Consider the following 20,140-nt stretch of genomic DNA (forward strand, 5'->3'; position numbering starts at 1 on the left):
TATGTATTTTACTTTCAGTTTAGCTCTCCTAAAGGACAGAACTATTTAATAATCCTAATAAAATAGTAACTTTATTTTGGTTTAAATTTTTTGTAACTTTGAAAGGAAAGTCTAGAAGCAAAAAAAAGAAAGCCTTCCTCGCCAGAACGGTGGCGCACTCAAGAAGTTATCTCACGTGGGGCTGGAAAACACGAGACACTCACATCCGAAACATGGACCTTCGAACCGCTTTTATCAAACACTTCGACTGTGATGACATACGCCCGCCCCACCTCGAGACTCCAGCGGCCTCCAGGCTGAACGGTGAAACCTGTATATAAATCAAGCAACAAAAGAACCAGAAGCGGCAGCTCCATGGCGTAATGGTGAGCACTGGACTCTGACTCCGAGTTCAAGTCTGGATGGAACCTCGCCCTTTGGGCCAAGCCGCCACCGCCTTTGGGGCACCTGGGAGGCTCAGATGGTTAAGTGTCTGCCTTCGGCTCGGGTCACGATCCCAGGGCACTGGGATCAAATCCCGCATCAGGCTTCCTGCTCCTTGGGGAGCCTGCTTCTCCGTCTGCCTGTCTCTTATGAAAAACATCAGAAGAGAACGTTCATTTTCTACAATGAATTAAAAAACACAGGGGCACCTGGGTGGCTCAGTGGGTTAAGCCTCTGCCTTCAGCTCAGGTCATGATCTCAGGGTCCTGGGATCGAGTCCCGCATCGGGCTCTCTGCTCAGCGGGGAGCCTGCTTCCTCCTCTCTCTCTCTCTCTCTCTACTTGTGATCTCTGTCTGTCAAATAAATAACTAAAATCTTTTTTAAAAAAAGAAATAGATGGAGATTATTTCTAAGCTTGATCATTTAGCTCCCTCCATCAAACTGAATAATTTGGAATTCTAAAGATCCTGGCTTAATTAAGTTAATCTCAAGTATAAAGAAACCCTCTCACTCACATCTGTTTACAAAACAAATCACAGTTTTGCTCGTTAGTACTGTGTCAGGCAAGATTTCAGCCTCTTTCAGTCAGACCAGTTTGATATGACCTAAGGACATCAGTGTTCTTTTCTCTCTGTATGAAGTCTCTCTTTCTGACCCAATATTGCACCCAATATTGTAGAAGTCTTCACATTTTTTCACAGTGTTTCAAGATGCTTCACTCTTGCAGGCAGCATGGAACCATAACAATGTGAGAAAACATGTCAAAGGAAAGTTAAACTTGAAGGCTCAAGAAGTACTCTAGTATCTAATGCACTCATTTTAATGAAATAGTCAAAGCTATTCAGCTTTCTGAAAATCATTATCTAAAAATACCTAAAACTCCAGGAACACCTAGGTGGCTTTGTCGTCTGGGTGACTGATTCTTGCTTTCAGCTCAAGTCGTGATCTCAGGCTTGTGAGATTGAGCCCTGAGCTGGACTCTGAGCTAGGCACGGAGCCCACTTAAGATTCCCTCCTTCCCTCTCTACCTGCCCTTCTTTCCCCAGACCTTTCTCTAAATATAAATAAATAAATAAATAAATACCTAAAAATCCAGGCTCCACAACATATACGGTGCAATTTGGGAGTCCAGACACAGATCGCATATGGACATCTTAATTTTTGCTTAAGGAAATCATATGAATCAGAATTGGGTGAAAAGCCAAATGTGAGCTACTGAAGAAAAAAATAATAAATGCACAAACAGAAACAAACAAATATCCTATCTTTTATTATCCTTTGAAAAGCAAAAAAATGTGTACATTTCTGAGAGAAGTCTGAGGAACTCAGTCATAATAGGAATCAGGTATTCTTGAATTTCAAATTTAAGGAAGATGGAATGATACAAAAAGATAACTGTCCATGCTTTTAGTATTCATTTAGCTGTAGAACTCTTTCTCCAAGTAAGTTCTTTTTTTTAAAGACTTTTATTTATTTATTTGACAGACAGAAATCACAAGTAGGCAGAGACGTAGGCAGACAGAGAGAGGGGGAAGCAGGCTCCCCACTGAGCAGAGAGCCCGATGCGGGACTCGATCCCAGGACCCTGAGATCATGACCTGAGCCGAAGGCAGAGGCTTTAACCCTCTGAGCCACCCAGGCGCCCCTTCAAGTAAATTCTTACATGAGGGGCCCCTTATGGAAAGCAGGACAAAGTGGCATCACTCTGGCTGTTGAAGTGGATAGTGCTGATGCCGGGGAGGGAGGGGAGGGGCCTGCCACCCAGCCCAGCAGTCTGCCTCAGGCTCTGCAGACAGTTTTAAAAGTTACTAGTTGGGGCGCCTGGGTGGCTCAGTGGGTTAAGCCGCTGCCTTCGGCTCAGGTCATGATCTCAGGGTCCTGGGCTCGAGCCCCGGATCGGGCTCTCTGCTCAGCAGGGAGCCTGCTTCCTCCTCTCTCTCTGCCTGCCTCTCTGCCTACTTGTGATCTCTGTCAAATAAATAAATAAAATCTTAAAAAAATAATAAAATAAAATAAAAGTTACTAGTTGATTTTCCGTTATCTACGGTAAATCTTTATTACCAAATGTTTTCTCTTTGTCATGAAAGATACTGCTAGTCACTTAGACACCATATTACCCACTACCCCTTCAGTTAATTTCTAGCAAAAATACAAATTTATTCTGTTATTGTCCTATACAGAATCAGGAATATACTTCCCTCTCTAAAATATACTACACCCAAAAGCTAAGAAAAAACATATAACTGAGATAACTGAACAGAAAACACTCAATCAAGGGACGCCTGGGTGGCGCAGTTGGTTGGACGACTGCCTTCGGCTCAGGTCATGATCCTGGAGTCCCGGGATCGAGTCCCACATCAGGCTCCCAGCTCCATGGGGAGTCTGCTTCTCCCTCTGACCTTCTCCTCGCTCATGCTCTCTCTCACTGTCTCTCTCTCTCAAATAAATAATAAATAAAATCTTTAAAAAAAAAAAAACACTCAATCATTCCTAAGTACACTAATTTAGGAAGCGTAGTAATTCAGCCATACACTAGATTACAATTTATCACTACTGTAACCCATTGTGATAATGGAAGTAAAGTAATATTTAATCCACTTGAGGGATCAAACTTTTTTTTTAGTGTTTTTTTTCCAATTTATTTATTTTCAGAAAAACAGTATTCATTATTTTTGCACCACACCCAGTGCTCCATGCAAGCTGTGCCCTCTATAATACCCACCACCTGGTACCCCCAACCTCCCACCCCCCCGGCCACTTCAAACCCCTCAGACTGTTTTTCAGAGTCCATAGTCTCTCATGGTTCACCTCCCCTTCCAATTTACCCAAAAGCACATACCCTCCCCAATGTCCATAACCCTACCCCCCTTCTTCCAACCCCCCTCCCCAAGGGATTAAACTTTTAAAACTGCCTCAAAATTCCAAATGAACTATTGATATACAAACAATTGACATGTCAATTAAAGATTACTTTTATCTAGTCATTAAAACAAATCTTTTAGAGACTGTACAGGCACCTCTGTGGCAATCTAGGTTTGGTTCTGATATGTACTCTAACGTTCATAAAATGTAAGAGCCAGAAGGAAATTCAAAGACACAACACTCCCTCCACTTTTAAAGACCAGGAAACAGATTTGGACGGATCGCTACACTAATTCATTCCCCCTTTGTCAGAATAAGAGACCTTCCACCCAACCCTTCCATGTGTTCTGGAACTCCTTTTCCCTTACCCCTCAGAAACCCTGCTCCGACATGCACTGACCCTCCTTTCTCCCACATCTGTGCCATCTTTCTGTTTACCTTGCAGACATGTTCAAGTCTCTCTTATATCATAGAAGTTCTCAGGTCTTGGGGCACCTGGGTGGCTCAGTAGGTTAAGTGCCCAACTCTTGGTTTCGGCTCCGGTCATGATTTCAGGGTCAGGAGACTGAGCCCCCCTGTGCGGCCTCCGTACGGAGCACAGTGTCTGCTTAAGACGCTCTCCCTCTGTCCCTCCCCCACCCAGCTCATTTTCTCCCTCAAATAAATAAATAAAATCTTTAAAAAAAAGAGGAATTCCTCTTTTTCCACATGAACCTTAAAAGCTGGTCTTTGCTCCTCTTCTCAGCTTAACTCTATAAACTCTCAGTGACTTTTGTCTCCGACAACAGCTTCAACTGTTCCCGATCTATAAACTGATCTCTCAAATACCGATCTTCATTCTGAATCTTTCTCCTCCAGATGCAAAATAAATGTGTCTGTTGGGGGTGCCTGGGTGGTTCAGTTAAGTGTCTGCCTTTGGCTCTGGTCATGATTCAGGAATCCTAGGACCGAGCACCGCCTTAGGCTCCCTGTTCAGTGGGCAGTCTGCCTCTTCCTCTCCCTTTATCTCTCCCCCCTTCTTCGTGCTAAGGCACACGCTTTCTCTCAAATAAATAAAATCAAATAAATAAAATAAAATCTTTTAAAAAATAAAAGTAAAATATCTGTTGGCATTTTTTTTTAATTTTATTTGTTTACTTGACAGAGATCGCAGTAGACAGAGAGGCAGGCAGACAGAGAGAGAGAGGGAAGCAGGCTCCCCGCCGAGCAGAGAGCCCGACGCGGGACTCGATCCCAGGACCCTGAGATCACGACCCGAGCGGAAGGCAGCAGCTTAACCCACTGAGGCACCCAGGCGCCCCTTTGTTGGCATTTCTATCCCACAGGTACTTCAGGTTAACTTGTGAGAAAGTGACCTAGTTTTCTTTTCCCTTAAACCTGCTGCTTCTCTTGTTCTCTACCCAGTCTCTACGAACAGCCCCACCAGTCGCCCTGAGCCAGGGGCTGGGAGAAATTATGATTATCACCACCCTTATCCTCAAGGAAGACATATAAATAGATAAGTATACTGCATTTTATTTATTTGACAGGGAGATAGAGATCATAAGCAGGCAGAGAGGCAGGCAGAGAGAGGGAGAAGCAGGCTCCCTACTGAGCAGAAAGCCCAATGTCAGGCCTCAATCCCAGATCCTGAGATCTTGACCTGAGCCGAAGTCAGAGGATTAGCCCACTGAGCCACCCAGGCGCCCAAGTCTACTGTATTTTAATATCTACTACTTTGGAATAAATAACAATATGACCTGAGAATATTGGGGCGGGGGGTAAGGTCATATAAGTCTGCCTGGGGAATTCAGGGAAGCACCTGACACACAGCTGGGGCTCTAATATTGAATGACTTAGTCAGTTTTGTAAGTACTCTTGTCTCTGTTGACCAATGTCCTATGCACCTTAAAATGACTAAAAAACAAACAACTTTGGACCCCAAACCCTCAATATGTTTTAGACAAGTAATATAAGGCACTAATATGATTATACAAGCAATACTGTACTTCTCTAGCCTACTAGGTGCCACGTAACTCCCTCCCTCCCCCGTTCCCCCACCTCTCCTACTGCGCCCCTCTTCTCGGCACTTCGGTCTACGGCCGTCTTTGCTCAACTTTAACCATGCCGGACACGTTCCGCCTCACCAGCTCGGCAAGCGCTATCTCCTCCTCCTGTTGCTCTCTCACCCCGGTATCTGCACGACCCACCGCTGCAGGGCCACCTTTCAGAGAAGACGTCCCTAACTACCCGGAGTCAACGAGCGGTCCGCCTCTCCAGCACTCAGAACAATGTTGAGCGTACTGTGGGAGTCTAATAAATATTTGCCAAATGAATTAATTTCTTTCAGATTCAAATATTCAAAAACAGGACATATTTCAAAATCAAACATTGAGAAATGGAGTCCAAATATTTCAATTTTGTTTACATCTTCATTCTGGGGGCGCCTGGGTGGCTCAGTCAGTTAAGCCGCTGCCTTCGGCTCAGGTCTTGATCCCAGGGTTCTGGGATCGAGTCCCACATTGGGCTCTCTGCTCAGCGGGGAGCCTGCTTCTCTCTCTGCCTCTGCCTGCAGCCCTGCCTGCTTGTGCTCGCTCGCTCGCTCTCTCTCGACAAATAAATAAATAAATACAATCTTTTAAAAATAAATAAACCTTCGTTCTGTTTTCGTGGACTATAACAGAGCTCTAAATCTCTCTTTGTTCAGTCATTACAGAGCAGGTTTAGTGAATTTTTAAAAATTACTCTCAACTCAATTTAACAAATATTAATTAAGCATCTACTGCAGACAATACCACACCATCTTTTCTAAAATATTCATGTGGAAATGAAATTGAACAAAATTCACAGAAGTTTCTTCAAGCTGCTTCAAGCTGCTTTTCCCAGTCTAATTATAATTTCATTGAGGTTGCAAATAAGCATCGAAGTCAACAGATGCCATGTTCCAACTATTCATTTCCTCACCTTCCCTTTGTTAGAAATTCTGACAATAATAATTTATAGTTCTTTGTTAAAAATAAAACCTATACAAAGTAAGTATAATCGTAACAAATTATTTTACCAAGGAACATGTCTTGCATGCCCAGGGAAACAGACTGACAGCTAAAACTTGAAAAGGATACTTTTATGGACAAAGACAAGGTTAGTTTGGCCCGGTTGGACAGCAGTCACCATAGCTCTTCTCTCATCCAGTGAAGCCACTTTGGAGCTAGTCTTGAGACCAGCTCTTTCTTTAGAAAGAGACCAATTACAGGCAACTCTGTCATCTTGCAATTCCAGTATATAGTGTTCTAGGGGAAATCCCACCTCTGTAAGACATGAGAGATACTTTATAAATGTACCAAGAGCAGCCATTATAAGAGACAACAATGTATTGTTGGATTCTAAGAGGCAAATCAGGAAGCACGCCTAAGTAAGAGTATGATCTGCTTCTACTTTCCTTCCCCCTATGATAAATTTTTACATTAGCCTTCGGGGTGGGGGGGCGGTTACTATATGAGCTTATCATTGATAATGCTTGCATTCTTAAAAACCAGTGAACTGGAAGTATCAAGAAAGATCCCCACTAAGTAAGGAAGGAAAGGACTAAGGCTAAAGGAGCCAAGGCACACTTTATAAACTCAATGGGACTTCTAAGGTCAACAGGGTGTTAAGTTTTCAGTGAATAAACTGAGTTTCTCAAGAAACAATTTCTACAAATATCATTAAGTCCCTTCTGGTAAAGTGTCCTCACTTGCTGTACAAAATCTAGTAAATATTTGGCTGTGGTTTTAACAGAGAATTTAGATGCCTATAGGCACCAGGCTAAGCATTAGTCTGTTCAAGACATGGGGACAATCTCTGCACAGTATTATCTCAAATATAGCAATTAAGGAATGCTTTATCACAAAATCTAAAAACATAAAGAAGTATTTGTATACATAAGATGGAGTTGCTTCTCAGGGCACCTGGGTGGCTCAATGGGTTAAAGCCTCTGCCTTCAGCTCGGGTCATGATCCCAGGGTCCTGGGATCGAGCCCCGCATCAGGCTCTCTGCTCAGCAGGGAGCCTGCTTCCCCCTCTCCCTCTGCCTGCCTCTCTGCCTACTTGTGATCTGTCTGTCAAATAAATAAATAAAATCTTTAAAAAAAAAAAAAAAGATGGGAGTTGCTTCTCTTATTGTCAGCAGGAAGGATCTGGGAAATGTTCATCTTAGGAAAAGATAAATAACCTTACCTGTCATTCTTCCCTGCACCATTTTTGCAACTCGATATTTAATATATGCTCCTACTAAGAGATATATATCATGTGATGGTATAAGAAATATATTCTCCAAAACTAACAGACGTATCAATGCTGCTGCCACTTTCTAAAAGAGGAAGGAAAAAAACGAGTTTCCATAAGCAACGTTTCCCGAAGTTCATCTTCCTTGTTAAAAGTTTACTTCGTGAGGCACCTGGGTGGCTCAGTGGGTTAAAGCCACTGCCTTCGGCTCAGGTCATAATCCCAGGGTCCTGGGATCAAGCCCCGCATCGGGCTCTCTGTTCGATAGGGAGCCTGCTTCCCCCTCTCTCTCTGCCTGCTTGTGATTTCTCTCTTCCCTCTGTCAAATAAATGAGGGCGCCTGGATGGTTCAGTGGGTTAAGCCTCTGCCTTCAGCTCAGGTCATGGTCTCAGGGTCTGGGACCGAGCCCAGTACTGGATCAAGCCCCACATCAGGCTCTGTGCTTCCCCCCTCTCTCTGCCTGCCTCTCTGCCTGCTTGTGATCTCTCTCCCTGTCAAATAAATAAATAAAATCTTTTAAAAAAATAAAATAAAATAAACCATGAATGCAAAGGGAGCTGCTGTTCCTACAAAAAATTTAAATGTTTTGTAAAGAAGTCCAAAGCAAGCTGAAAAAAGGTAACAGCTATCACTGTTAGGTGTAGGTGAAAAGTATAAAAGATTATGGAAAAATCCTTGAAAAATACAAAATTCTGTACTCAAATTGCTTCACACATGTCTAATTTTTCACTTGACTATAAAATGAAATTAAAAATGAAAACAGGGGGCGCCTGGGTGGCTCACTGGGTTAAAGCCTCTGCCTTTGGCTCAGGTCATGATCCCAGGGTCCTGGGATCGAGCCCTGCATCAGGCTCTCTGCTCAGCGGGGAGCCTGCTTCCCTTCCTCTCTCTCTGCCTACTTGAGGTCTCTGTCTGTCAAATAAATAAATAAATAATCTTTAAAAAAAAAAAAAAGAAAAGAAAAAGAAAGTAGGAATTGCTCCGGATGTAAGCTTGAGGATACATGTTTCTAAACCATGAGCTTGTGGCCAAGAGTTTTCTGGGCTACACCAAAGGACAGGAGAACAAACTGCTCTTACACATTTTAAGAGAAACACCAGTTGTATATGTAATTATAATTAGGTAATAACAGGCTTAAAGAAGATATTTTTTTAAAAGATTTTATTTATTTATTTGACAAAGAGAGATCACAAGTAGACAGAGAGGCAGGAGGAGAGAGGAGGAAGCAGGCTCCCCACTGAGCAGAGAGCCCGATGCGGGACTCGATCCCAGGACCCTGGGATCATGACCTGAGCCGAAGGCAGCGGCTTAACCCACTGAGCCACCCAGGCGCCCAAGAAGGTATTTTTTATGTCTACCTATTTCAAATGAGTTTTCAATTAAAGACCAACTATTGACCCAAATCATATCAGGTTAAAGGGCTTCCATTATAAATAAATATAAGGAATAATATTTTTCACAGACAAGGCCCTTAAATGAAAGTTTGAAGGTTCGTGGCACAAACTTTCACCTTATAGAATGGCTCAAAAATCCGAACTCTGACGACGGCAGCACCCGTTCTGACCCCAGACACCAAAACTGTATCTCCTTGTTTCTCTTCTTTTTCCATCTCAGCGATATACACGGGGGGGGAATACTCGGCTTCAGAGTATTTCAGAATCCTTAAGAGATAAAATAAAGTTTGTTCCTAGTGTAATCAAGTAATGAGTCCTCTTCCAAAAGGCCCTAAGAGACTTTAAACATAGTCTCTTCAATGTCTATATATTGTAAAAAGTCCTGAAATTTGTTTTTCATTGGCACGTGAGTGGCTTAGTCAGTTAGTCAGGACCTGACCCTTACTCAGGTCCTGCAGAGCTGGATCCCGGGACCCTGGGATCACGACCAGTTAAGCGTCTGCCTTCAGCTCAGGTCGTGATCCAGGGTCCTGGGGTCCAGTCCCACATCGGGCTCCCTGGTCTGCCTCTCTCTCTCCCCTTCCTCCTCCCCCTGCTCATGCTCTTACTCTGCCAAGTAAATAAATAAAATCTTTTTCTTTTAATCTGTTTTCCATAAGGATTAGATAGAACGAAAGTATTTAATGTGCTTCTGGCTAAAGCTATTATGGGACTAAAACTTGGGACTGTCTGAGAGCTGTTTCTTAGTACTAAGACAAAATCTCATACTGTCACCCACTCACTGTCCCCCAGCATGTGCAGAGAGCGCGAGGGACTAACGAGCCAGAGGACGCACCTGGCTCAAACAACTGCACAGTCCTGAGCCCAGGAATTCCTCTGGAGTGGTTCACATGAACCAATCATAAAAGTACCTGCGCCCACACATATGTCTTTCTATCGAAGACATTTCCTCCTGGTAAATTTATCTGTTCCAAAACAGTCCAGACAGCAGGATCATCAAAGCCCATACAGACAGCTGCTGTTCAGAGCGTCACCCAAAGGCAGATGTCTCCTTCAAAACGAGATGGTTTATGTTGGTTTCAACGTTACCTAATTTTGCTAGACAATTCTTCTCTTGCTGATCCGTTATCCTGGGCGATGCTCCACTCAAACATCATCCCTGCCAAACTACTAAAAGTATTTCCTATAAAGCAAGCCAAAAGCAGACAGGACAGAATCACATATTCAAAAATATTCACAGATCTTTACCCAGAAAAAGAAACCTAACTAGAAAATTATATTTAGGCCTCCTTCATTAACAAATAGAAGCACTACCATTAGTGAATTTAAAACACATACAGCAGGAAGATCCCTACACAAACAATAAGACTACTGTTGCTACACAAACTTTCTGAATGCAGAAAAGACTCAAGCTGATTAACTTCTGGCTCTTTAACTCTTTCTGTACCCTTCCTCATAAAGGCCACCACACAGTCCACTTCAGGGATGATAGGCAACCCTAAATCCTGGTCCCTTCAACATAAATTTTTATAAAAACTAGATTCCAGAATACTTCTAATATTTATTTTGAAATTTAAAAAAATATTATTTATAATAGTTTACAAAGAAAGTGGCAATAAATTTAAATATTTTTTTTGATTTTTTATTTTTATTTATTTGACAGACAGAGATCACAAGTAGGCAGAGAGGCAGGCAGAGAGAGAGGGGGAAGCAGACTCCCTGCTGAGCAGAGAGCCCGATGCGGGGCTTGATCCCAGGACCCTGAGATCATGACCTGAGCCGAAGGCAGAGGCAAATTTAAATGTTTTAAATACCACATTACAGGGGCGCCTGGGTGGCTCTGTGGGTTAAGCCGCTGCCTTCAGCTCAGGTCATGATCCCAGGGTCCTGGGATTAAGCCCCACATTGGGATCCAGACGCCCACTGGGCTCCCTGCTCGTCGGGAAGCCTGAGTTTCCCTCTCCCACCCCGCTGTTGGTGTTCCTCCTCTCGCTATCTCTCTGTCAAATAAATAAATAAAAATCTTAAAAAAGAAAAAAGAAAATCATAAAACTTTTCACAGGTTTACACATAATTCCCCTGGCCTACAAAAAGTGGACTGATCAAAACAGAGCTAGTAATCAATCGCAAACAAATGTTCTTAATGGCTGATCTAGGGATCATCAGCAGAAGCTCAGTGACTGAATCCAGATATTTAAGAAAACATCTGAGATAACCAATAATTAAATATAAGCAGAAAAATTTTATGAAAGTACGTAGCTAATACATTGAACCATACTCATAATTATCAGTTCCTTGTGTACATGACCCTCATATAAAAAAGTAAATACTGGGGCGCCTGGATGGCTCAGTGGCTTGGCCCTCCTCTGCCTTCAACTCAGGTCATGATCTCAGGGTCCTGGGATCGAGCCCCCCATCAGGCTCTCTGCTCAGCAGGGAGCCTGATTCCCCCTCTCTCTGTCTGCCTCTCTGCCTACTTGTGATCTCTCTCTCTGTCAAGTAAATAAATATTTTAAAATAAATAAATAAATACGATTTCTCATCTACTTTTATCTCTCGAGTTGCTTTTTTCCCCAAGTACTAAACACAAAGGAGCATTACTTTATTTTAGGTAATTTTGTTGAGTCATCTGAAGTCCCCTACCTTCAGCATCCAACGCCCTCACCATCAGTTCCAGTGGTGAATCATCTACATAGAGTTCCCGGGTTCGAGATATAATTTCAATTCTGTCTATCACGTCAACCTTAACATCACAGCGCAGTTCATGGTCCGTCACTATGATGAACCCAAAAACTTAGAATTTAGTTCAACAGGTCATGAATCTATTAAATATCTCAAACACGCAAACCCTTATTCTATATTATAAGAAAGGTTTTCACAGTTGCTTTCAACCTGTGGAAGAAAGGAGCATAATGACAAATACCGAGTGTCTGTTTATAAGCGACAACAGACCGGTCGTTCTCAGACACTGACCTATAATGATATTTTCATTCATCCATGGAACAATGAGAAAGGTAAGGATCTTAAAAAAAACAGTAATAAAATTAAATGTCTTCACTTTGAAGGAATATAACTCAGGGGCGCCCGGCAGCCTCAGTCAGTCGGACGTACAACTCTTGATCTTGGGATTTTGAGTTTGAGCACCACGTGGGGTACAGAGTTTACTTAAAAATGAAATCTAAAAAAAAATAATAACGGGGCACCTGAGTGGCTCAGTGGGTTAAGCCTCTGCTTTCAGTTTAGGTCATGATCTCAGGGTCCTGGGATCGAGCCCCGCATCGGGCTCTCTGCTCAGCAGGGAGCCTGATTCCCCCTCTCTCTGTCTGCCTCTCTGCCTACTTGTGATCTCTCTCGGTGTCAAATAAATAAACAAAATCTTAAAAAAAAAAACGAATACACTTTATTATATCCTGAGCTTTGAAGTATTGAAGTTTTTTCCTTTATGAAATTATGGCATTAGATTTTTTTAAATGTATTTGTCTCAGAAAGCAAAAGGGTGACGACCACATGCCAGTCACGCCAATCAATTTTTCTCTCTGAGGTTAGAAAGCCTGGGAGCAATGTATTAGACCAGCCAGAGTTCTGGTCAATATAACCACAGTGAACTTCAGAAACATAAAAATAAACAGTACAGAATGAAATGAGGATGAAATAAAAATTGTTTTGTACTATCTTTTAACAATATCCCCTCCTCTTGTATCTGCCATGTGTTAGAGGATTGCCTACGTAGCTGTCTCATTCTGCTGGTATAACTGTATTTTTTACTTTCAGCTTCATGTATAAGAAACAAAAGCAAAGTAACTACCACTACAATACCCCAAATTACCAGTGGACAGCAGTGGTGAACTCTGTCCCTAGCTGTGGATCTGCTTTTATGGAATTCTTAAATCAAAGGAAATGTTAATCAGATATTATAGGCAAGTGCCCCTCAAAAAAGGCCAAGGATGGGGTGCCTGGGTGGCTCAATGAGTTAAAGCCTCTGCCTTCAGCTCAGGTCATGATCCCAGGGTCCTGGGATTTAGCCCCGCATCGGGCTCTCCGCTCATCAGGAAGCCTGCTTCCCCTTCTCTCTCTGCCTGCCTCTCTGCCTACTTGTGATCTCTGTCAAATAAATAAATAAAATATTTTTTAAAAAGAAAGAAATACAGATATGGGGGCAACCTGGGTGGCTCCATCATTAAGCATCCGCCTTCAGCTCGGGTCATGATCCCAGGGTCCTGGGATTGTGTTCCGTCATCAGGCTCCTGCTCAGCGGGAAGCCTGCTTCTCCCTCTCCCACTCCCCCTGCCTGTGTTTCCTCTCTCTCTCTGTCAATTAAATAAATATAATATAATCTTTTTTAAAAACTGGATAAAGAAGATGTAGGTATACACATACAATGGAATACTATGCAGCCATCAAAAAACAAAGTCTTGCCATTTGCAATGACATGGATGGAACTAAAGGGTATTATGCTGAGTGAAGTAAGTCAGTCAGAGAAAGACCACAATCACACAATCTCTCTGATATGAGGAATTGGAGAGGCAGGGCAGGGGGCTGTGGAGGAAAAAAATGAAACAAGATGGGATCAGAATGGAGCCAACCCATAAGAGACTTAATCTCCCAAAACAACTGAGGGTTGCTGCGGTGGACTGAGAGGGACGGGGCGGCCGGACTCTGGGGAGGGCATGTGCTATGGCGACGGCTATGGAATGGGTAAGACTGATCATTCACAGACCTGTACCCCTGGGGCAAATAATACATTGTATATTAAAAAAATACAGGTATGTGTTTATATGGTTAGTATATATACATATACTTCCTAGGGCTGTCTGCTTAGATGGCCTAGGAACAGTGACATTACAGTAGCAACAAGCACACTAGCAGCATATCTTGGTTTCTCTCTCTCTTTTTTAAGATTTTATTTATTTATTTGAGAGAAAGACAGTGAGAGAGGAAAAACAAGCAGAGGGAGTGGGAGAGGGAGAAGCAGGCTTCCCGCTGGGCAGGAGCCTGATGACGGAACACAATCCCAGGACCCTGGGATCAAGACCCGAGCTGAAGGCGGATGCTTAATGACTAAGCCACCCCCGGGCCCCATAAATAAATAATCCCTAAAAAAACAAAACAAAACCAAAACAAACAAACAAAACCTGACCAATACTCTGAAAATGTCAAGGGCACGAAAAGCAAAGAAAAACTGAGAAACTGCCATAGGTCACAGGAGATAAAGGAAACACGACAATGTAGTTTAGTAATGTGGTGTCCATGGGTCCGTAATCAAAGGAGCGAGACTGATACAAAGCGAAGGTCAAGCAAAGCTTTATTTCGTGCCAAGCATCGAGAATCACACTGACTGGTCGGGGCTGCCTCTTACAGGGAGGGCAACTCTTCCTTGCCTTACCCACTAGCTTTTAAAGGGCAAGGGCCGTGTGGTTGAGCCTGGCCACACACAGGCGGCCAATGAGATTGCAACACACAGAGAAAGCTGCACAGTCACGCTAGGTCACACACAAATGACCAATTGAATTACAATTTACCCTACAGTAGATATTTGAACTAGCCTATCACCTTGGTCAGAATTGGTGCTTAAAAGGTGCCCAAAAGGCGGGGCCCACACTCCTTGGTAGCTAGGGAGACAGTATGCTCACCCCACCGATCAGATGTCTCCACCTGGCCTGACCCGCCCTTGTATTTGGGCTTTGTTACCTGGGACCGGTTTCCCAGACTTACTTTTAAGTAAGTCCCCTGGGGCGGGGGGCAGGATCAGTTTAAGTTTTACTGCACAAACAACAAAATCACTGTTTAACCGGATGGAATTGCTCTAACTAAATAGGCCCTTACAGTGTCTTGAATTAAATCCTAGATCAGAAAAAGGACATTAGTAAAACATTAAAGAGAACTGGGGCAGGGGGCGGGGGTGGGGAGCTGGGTGGTTCAGCCTGCTAAGCGTCTGCCATTCCTCAGGTCCTGGGATTGAGCCCCACATCCGGGCTCCCCGCTAAGCAGGGAGTCTGCTTCTCCCTCAAACTCTGCCCCTTCCCCCTGCTTGTGCTCTCTCCCTCTCTCTTATAAATAAATAAAACACTTTAAAAGAAAAAAGAAAGAAAACTGGGTGAAGCGTATACAGGAACTCTTTGTACTATCTTTGTATCGCTTCTGTAAATTTAAAATTATTATTTTTTTTAAAGATTTTTATTTGTTTATTTGACAGACAGAGATCACAAGTAGACAGAGAGGCAGGCAGAGAGAGAGAGAGGGAAGCAGGATCCCCGCTGAGCAGAGAGCCCGATGCGGGACTTGATCCCAGGACCCTGAGATCATGACCTGAGCCGAAGGCAGTGGCTTAACCCACTGAGCCACCCAGGCGCCCCTGTAAATTTAAAATTATTATTATTTTTTTTAATTTATTTATTTGACAGAGAGAGATCACAAGCAGGCAGAGAGGCAGAGAGAGAGAGAAAGGGAAGCAGGCTCCCCGCTGAGCAGAGAGCCCGATGCGGGACCCGATCCCAGGACCCCGAGACCACGACCCGAGCCAAAGGCAGCGGCTTAACCCACTGAGCCACCCAGGCGCCCTTAAAATTATTTTAAAAGAAAAAAATTTTTAATGTACTTGATTAATCTTTTACTTAATATTTAATTGAACAGAGTATGACGTTAAAAGAAATGAAGACTGGGACGCCTGGGTGGCTCAGTTGGTTAAGCACCTGCCTTCAGCACAGGTCATGATCCCAGGGTCCTCAGATAGAGTCCCACATGGGGCTCCCCAGCAGGGAGCTTGTTTCTCCCTCTGCCTCCTGCTCACCCTGTTTGTGCTCTCTCTCTCTCTCTCACTGTCAAATAAATAAAATAAAATAAAATAAAAAGAAAGAAAGAAATGAAGACCAAAATATGGGACCTATCATTAAGAACCAAGAGAAGCTGAAATCCTATGGGATTTGCTGGTAAAACACACTATTAAGGATGTGTTCCAAGGATGACAAAGGAAGGAAGGGTGACCTTAGATAAAACACTAGATAATTAGGCCTGGATAATCTAACAGTACTTAAATGGGAAATTAAATACTTTTCTTCTGTGAAGAAACATGCAGGGCAACTGTTGGATGGAAGTAGCTGTAACCTTACATAAAAAATATGAAAAGCCTTGTGCATGCAATGACTACCCACCCGACTACTTCAGCGGCAATAAGCTTTTCAACACACGGCCATTGACTATAAGGGAAAAATCACAATTATTTTATCGGATGAATTAAATTAATTCAAGTAAATCAATTAAATTATCGGATGAATTACAGGTAAATTTAGAGTGACTAACAGAAATATTATACCTCCAACTTCCCTTTTTTCTTTTTTAATTTTTAAGCAGGTTTTTGTTGTTGTTGTTGTTGTTGGTTTTTAACAAGGAGAGGTAAGGGGAAGGGCAGAATGAGAGAGAGAAAATCTTAAGCAGGCTCCACGCCCACAGTGCAGAGCCTGACATGGGGCTCGGTCTCACAATCCCGAGATCATGACCTGACCTGAGCCAAAATCAAGAGTCAGGCACTTAAACAACTGTGCAACCCAGGTGCTCAACTTATCTTTTTAAAGACAAAAATGAATAACTTCATTAAATAATACAATGGAAAATAAATAAATAATATAACGAATATTCTTATCTACCCATCCATATTACTTCAGGCCCACACAGGAGCAAGGCAATAAAGGGGAAAAAATGAATGAAACAGACAGGACGAGAGCTGATCCCGGGAGATGAAGACGGAAGAATAGAAAAATAAGAGAATGAATGAAACCAGAATTGCAACAATCAAGGGGATGCAGAGCAGAAATGGCACATATTTCCTGCCTTCCCTGAGTCTCGTATTGATCCTAGCTTCCAAATCATCTCCTCTTGTTTATACAATTATAACCCACAGTAGCAACTAAGCAAGCTGTAAGAATTTACGGGACATCAAGCACATGCTGAGCACAGCACACTAAGCACTGCTCACCCTATATTCCTCTCATCCCACACCAAAATCTTCCAGTTATCCAAACCTTTCTGCACCCTTCACGTGAGCTAAAATCATGCCTTCACCTCTGAACTCCGCCATCTGTCATTGGCCCAAGGCTAAAAATCCAGATTTCCAACTAGAAAAGGGGCACATTCATATATTCAGATTGCCTCTGAAGGATACAGAGAAGTGGCTACCTCTTGGAGAAATGAGGTTAGAGGCTTACTTTCCACTCTATACCCTTTTATATTCTTTGAAGGCTTTACCAAATGAAGTAGCACCTAGTCAAAGCAAAACAAAAATCCCAACAAATCTAGCACTCCCGCCAAACAAAACAAGCCCACTTCGGTAGGTCCTCTCTACCCAACATCTCCATCACAGCCACTAAAATGCTTCACTAGTGCTGACAAAAACATCATAAAATTCTAAGCACCTAGACACCAATGGAGTGCTTAAATCTATCTTTACAGACATCTTACAGTTAGTAAGCCTTTCGTTAAATATTTGTCAGATGAATGAACATTCGCTCTTAGGCATATGCTCCCCTCTCCCCTCTCCCGTTGCCGAGTGCTCTTTTCCACTCAGATGAGAAGGGACCTGGTAGGACACTGAAACTGGCTTTTACTACTGAGTCTAGCAAAATTGGGAAAGTGGATTTAAAAGATATTTAACTTTGGAATATTTATAAGTCAGATGAAATTAAGCCGAGGCCAGATTTGACATTTTTCCTAGCAACTGTGTAAACGTATCTTTTGATATCAGAATGAATTCATGTAGTTAAAAGTAATTACATTAAAAAATCACTTATGTGGGGGTGCCTGGGTGGCTCAGGGGGTTAAACCTGCGCCTTCGGCTCAGGTCATGATCTCAGGGTCCTGGGATCGAGTCCCGCATCGGGCTCCCTGCTCAGCGGGGAGCCTGCTTCCTCCTCTCTCTCTCCGCCTGCCTCTCTGCCTACTTGTGATCTCTGTTAAATAAATAAAATCTTTTTTTAAATAATTAGCTAATTAATTAATAAAAATCACCTATGTGACTAATACAATTCTTTTTTTTTTTAACATTTTATTTGTTTATTTGACAGACAGAGATCACAAGTAGGTGGAGAGGCAGGCAGAGAGAGAGAAGGAGGCTCCCCGCTGAGCAGAGAGCCAGCCACGGGGCTCGATCCCAGGACCCTGAGATCATGACCTGAGTTGAAGGCAGAGGCTTAGCCCTCGGAGCCACCCAGGTGCCCCACAATTCTTCTCTTCTGACCTTGGTATCCTTCTCTATCTATTGTAGCTGCCCTGTATGACATGTTCCTCACAGATTCTCATCTTTGAGAGCCCTCATACCATATTTCACTGATTCTAAGAGTTATTTTTTTGATATTTTAACATCTCTGAAATTGAGATTTTATCTTATAACTGATGACATCTTCCAGTTGCTGTCAGCCAGGCGGCAGTCACAACATAGCTGATTGACTACAGATGTGAGAACATTAAAAGGGCCAGCATCAAAACTTGTAGAATAGGTATCAGCTGTAAGAAGAAAATCGTGGCCAATCAATAGTGGCACACTCTTTAATCCCCTGGGAATCAAATGGTTAAGGAGATGGGGTGGGAAGGGTAGTAAGCGAGGTGTGCCAGGTACTTTTCCATAACTACAAAAAAAAAAAAAAAAAACACACACAATAGTTCCATATAATTGCAAAGCTAAACTTAAGAGCCCAGTAGGATAGCTTTTAGGTTTTAAAAGTTTTATTTAAAGTTTTATTTACTTAAGTAATCTCTACACCTATTGTGGGGCTCAAACTCACAACCCGGAAATCAACAGTTGGGGTGACTGGATGGCCTATTCGGTGGAGAACACGACTCTTGACCTCAGGGTGGTGAGTGTGAGCCTCATTCTGGATATAGAGATTACTGAAAAATAAAATCTTAAAAAAAAGAAAAGTTGCACACTCTTCCAACTGAGCCAGCCAGGTGTCACAGCTTTTACGTGTTTTAATTTTTAATTAATCCTTTTAAGAAATACTACATCCGTAACAGCCTTGCTGGCATAGAGGAAGATATTGTGGGGATAAACACAGACACTGATGATTCCTAGTGAAAAAAATGTTTCATCTGAGAAAGAAACACTAAGGTAGTTTGAGAAATACTTTAACCAGTTTATTTTATTTATATTTCCCTTTGTATTAGGCATGAGAGTGAAACATAAAAATAACCATCTAATTAAGTCTTGGTTCTTCTATAGGCATAAAGCAGAAATTCTAACTAAAGCAAAGCATAGTTTACTTGGCTGTTTTTCTTAGTAGTACGTTAAAAAAAAAACCGCTTTATACCAGATGGCATCATCAGTCATATAAAATACGGTATACCAACGACTTGAAGTTCTCTTTAATAACGTAATAGAGTTGTATCATTTATCGAAATATTTTTAAACAATACAGGTATTTCTGGCCTATCAATGTAGCAATGAAGTGCCAGAAACTGGGACAAAAAAAGCCTTGCTTTGATTTTGGATACAAACAGCATTTCTCCAGCGGCTCTAACCTAACAAGACTGGTGCACGCTTCCTGGGCTTCACTGGAGAGCTTTGTTAATTCCCTGGGACCACTTCTGAGATTCTAGTTCAGCAGAACTGAGATAGGGTCTGAGAATTTACATTTCTTTTCTGCACCTCACAGTTATATTTTATTTATTTATTTATTTATATTTGTTTTTACAAAATAGGATGTCACAATTAGGGTTATTGTGCAACTGCTTTCTTTTCTACTTCTTACCATTTGAAGCCAACACCGTTTGTATTAACCATGTATAAAAGAGATCAGATTATTCTACTCTAGACGAATGACTTCACAATTCTCTCAACATACCTATCTCTCGAGCAAGAATAATACTGCTGAGGCGTATCGGTTGGGTAGATTCAGCAATAAGCACAGCTTTTTGGGAACATAAGGTGCCATTTTCATATAAAGGCTCAACAGTTACTGCATCATGATGGGAGGAATGCCTGCCAAAATAAAATACCTAAGAGTCTGAAATAAGAATGTAGGTTAAAATTAACTTCCAGAGGAACACAGATTCTTAGTTTTTCCATATTACACACTACCTGGTATATTTAAATGACACTCTTTAAAGTAGAAAACATGCTTAAGAGAGAGAGATCTCAGTGAGACTCATAAAAACCTTTCCCTAATGATCACTTGTGCAATGTTAAACATGTATTATATTCCTCCCTCGATATTTAAAACAGGTTTGTAC

General features: G+C 42.3%; 1 protein-coding gene across 10 annotated transcripts in view; it reads right to left on the reverse strand.

The window, feature by feature from the left end:
- NUP210L (nucleoporin 210 like) overlaps positions 1-19,905 on the reverse strand; it is an 83,206-nt gene extending 63,301 nt beyond the window's left edge. For 2 of the 10 annotated variants that reach the window (XM_044266420.1, XM_044266418.1), the window contains exons 1-8: positions 19,753-19,905; positions 11,567-11,698; positions 10,013-10,106; positions 9,040-9,190; positions 7,481-7,613; positions 6,388-6,573; positions 1,509-1,577; positions 204-310 (exon numbers count right to left, since the gene is read on the reverse strand). In XM_044266420.1, the coding sequence (XP_044122355.1) occupies positions 204-310; positions 1,509-1,577; positions 6,388-6,573; positions 7,481-7,613; positions 9,040-9,190; positions 10,013-10,106; positions 11,567-11,591 (765 nt within the window). In that variant the 5' untranslated portion in view covers positions 11,592-11,698; positions 19,753-19,905. The other 8 variants (XM_044266416.1, XM_044266417.1, XM_044266411.1 and 5 more) reach the window with 7 other exon arrangements.
- Positions 19,906-20,140: the final 235 nt, after the last annotated feature.

The sequence above is a fragment of the Neovison vison genome, chromosome 10 (assembly GCF_020171115.1).
Source record: "Neovison vison isolate M4711 chromosome 10, ASM_NN_V1, whole genome shotgun sequence".
Taxonomy (NCBI): domain Eukaryota; kingdom Metazoa; phylum Chordata; class Mammalia; order Carnivora; family Mustelidae; genus Neogale; species Neogale vison.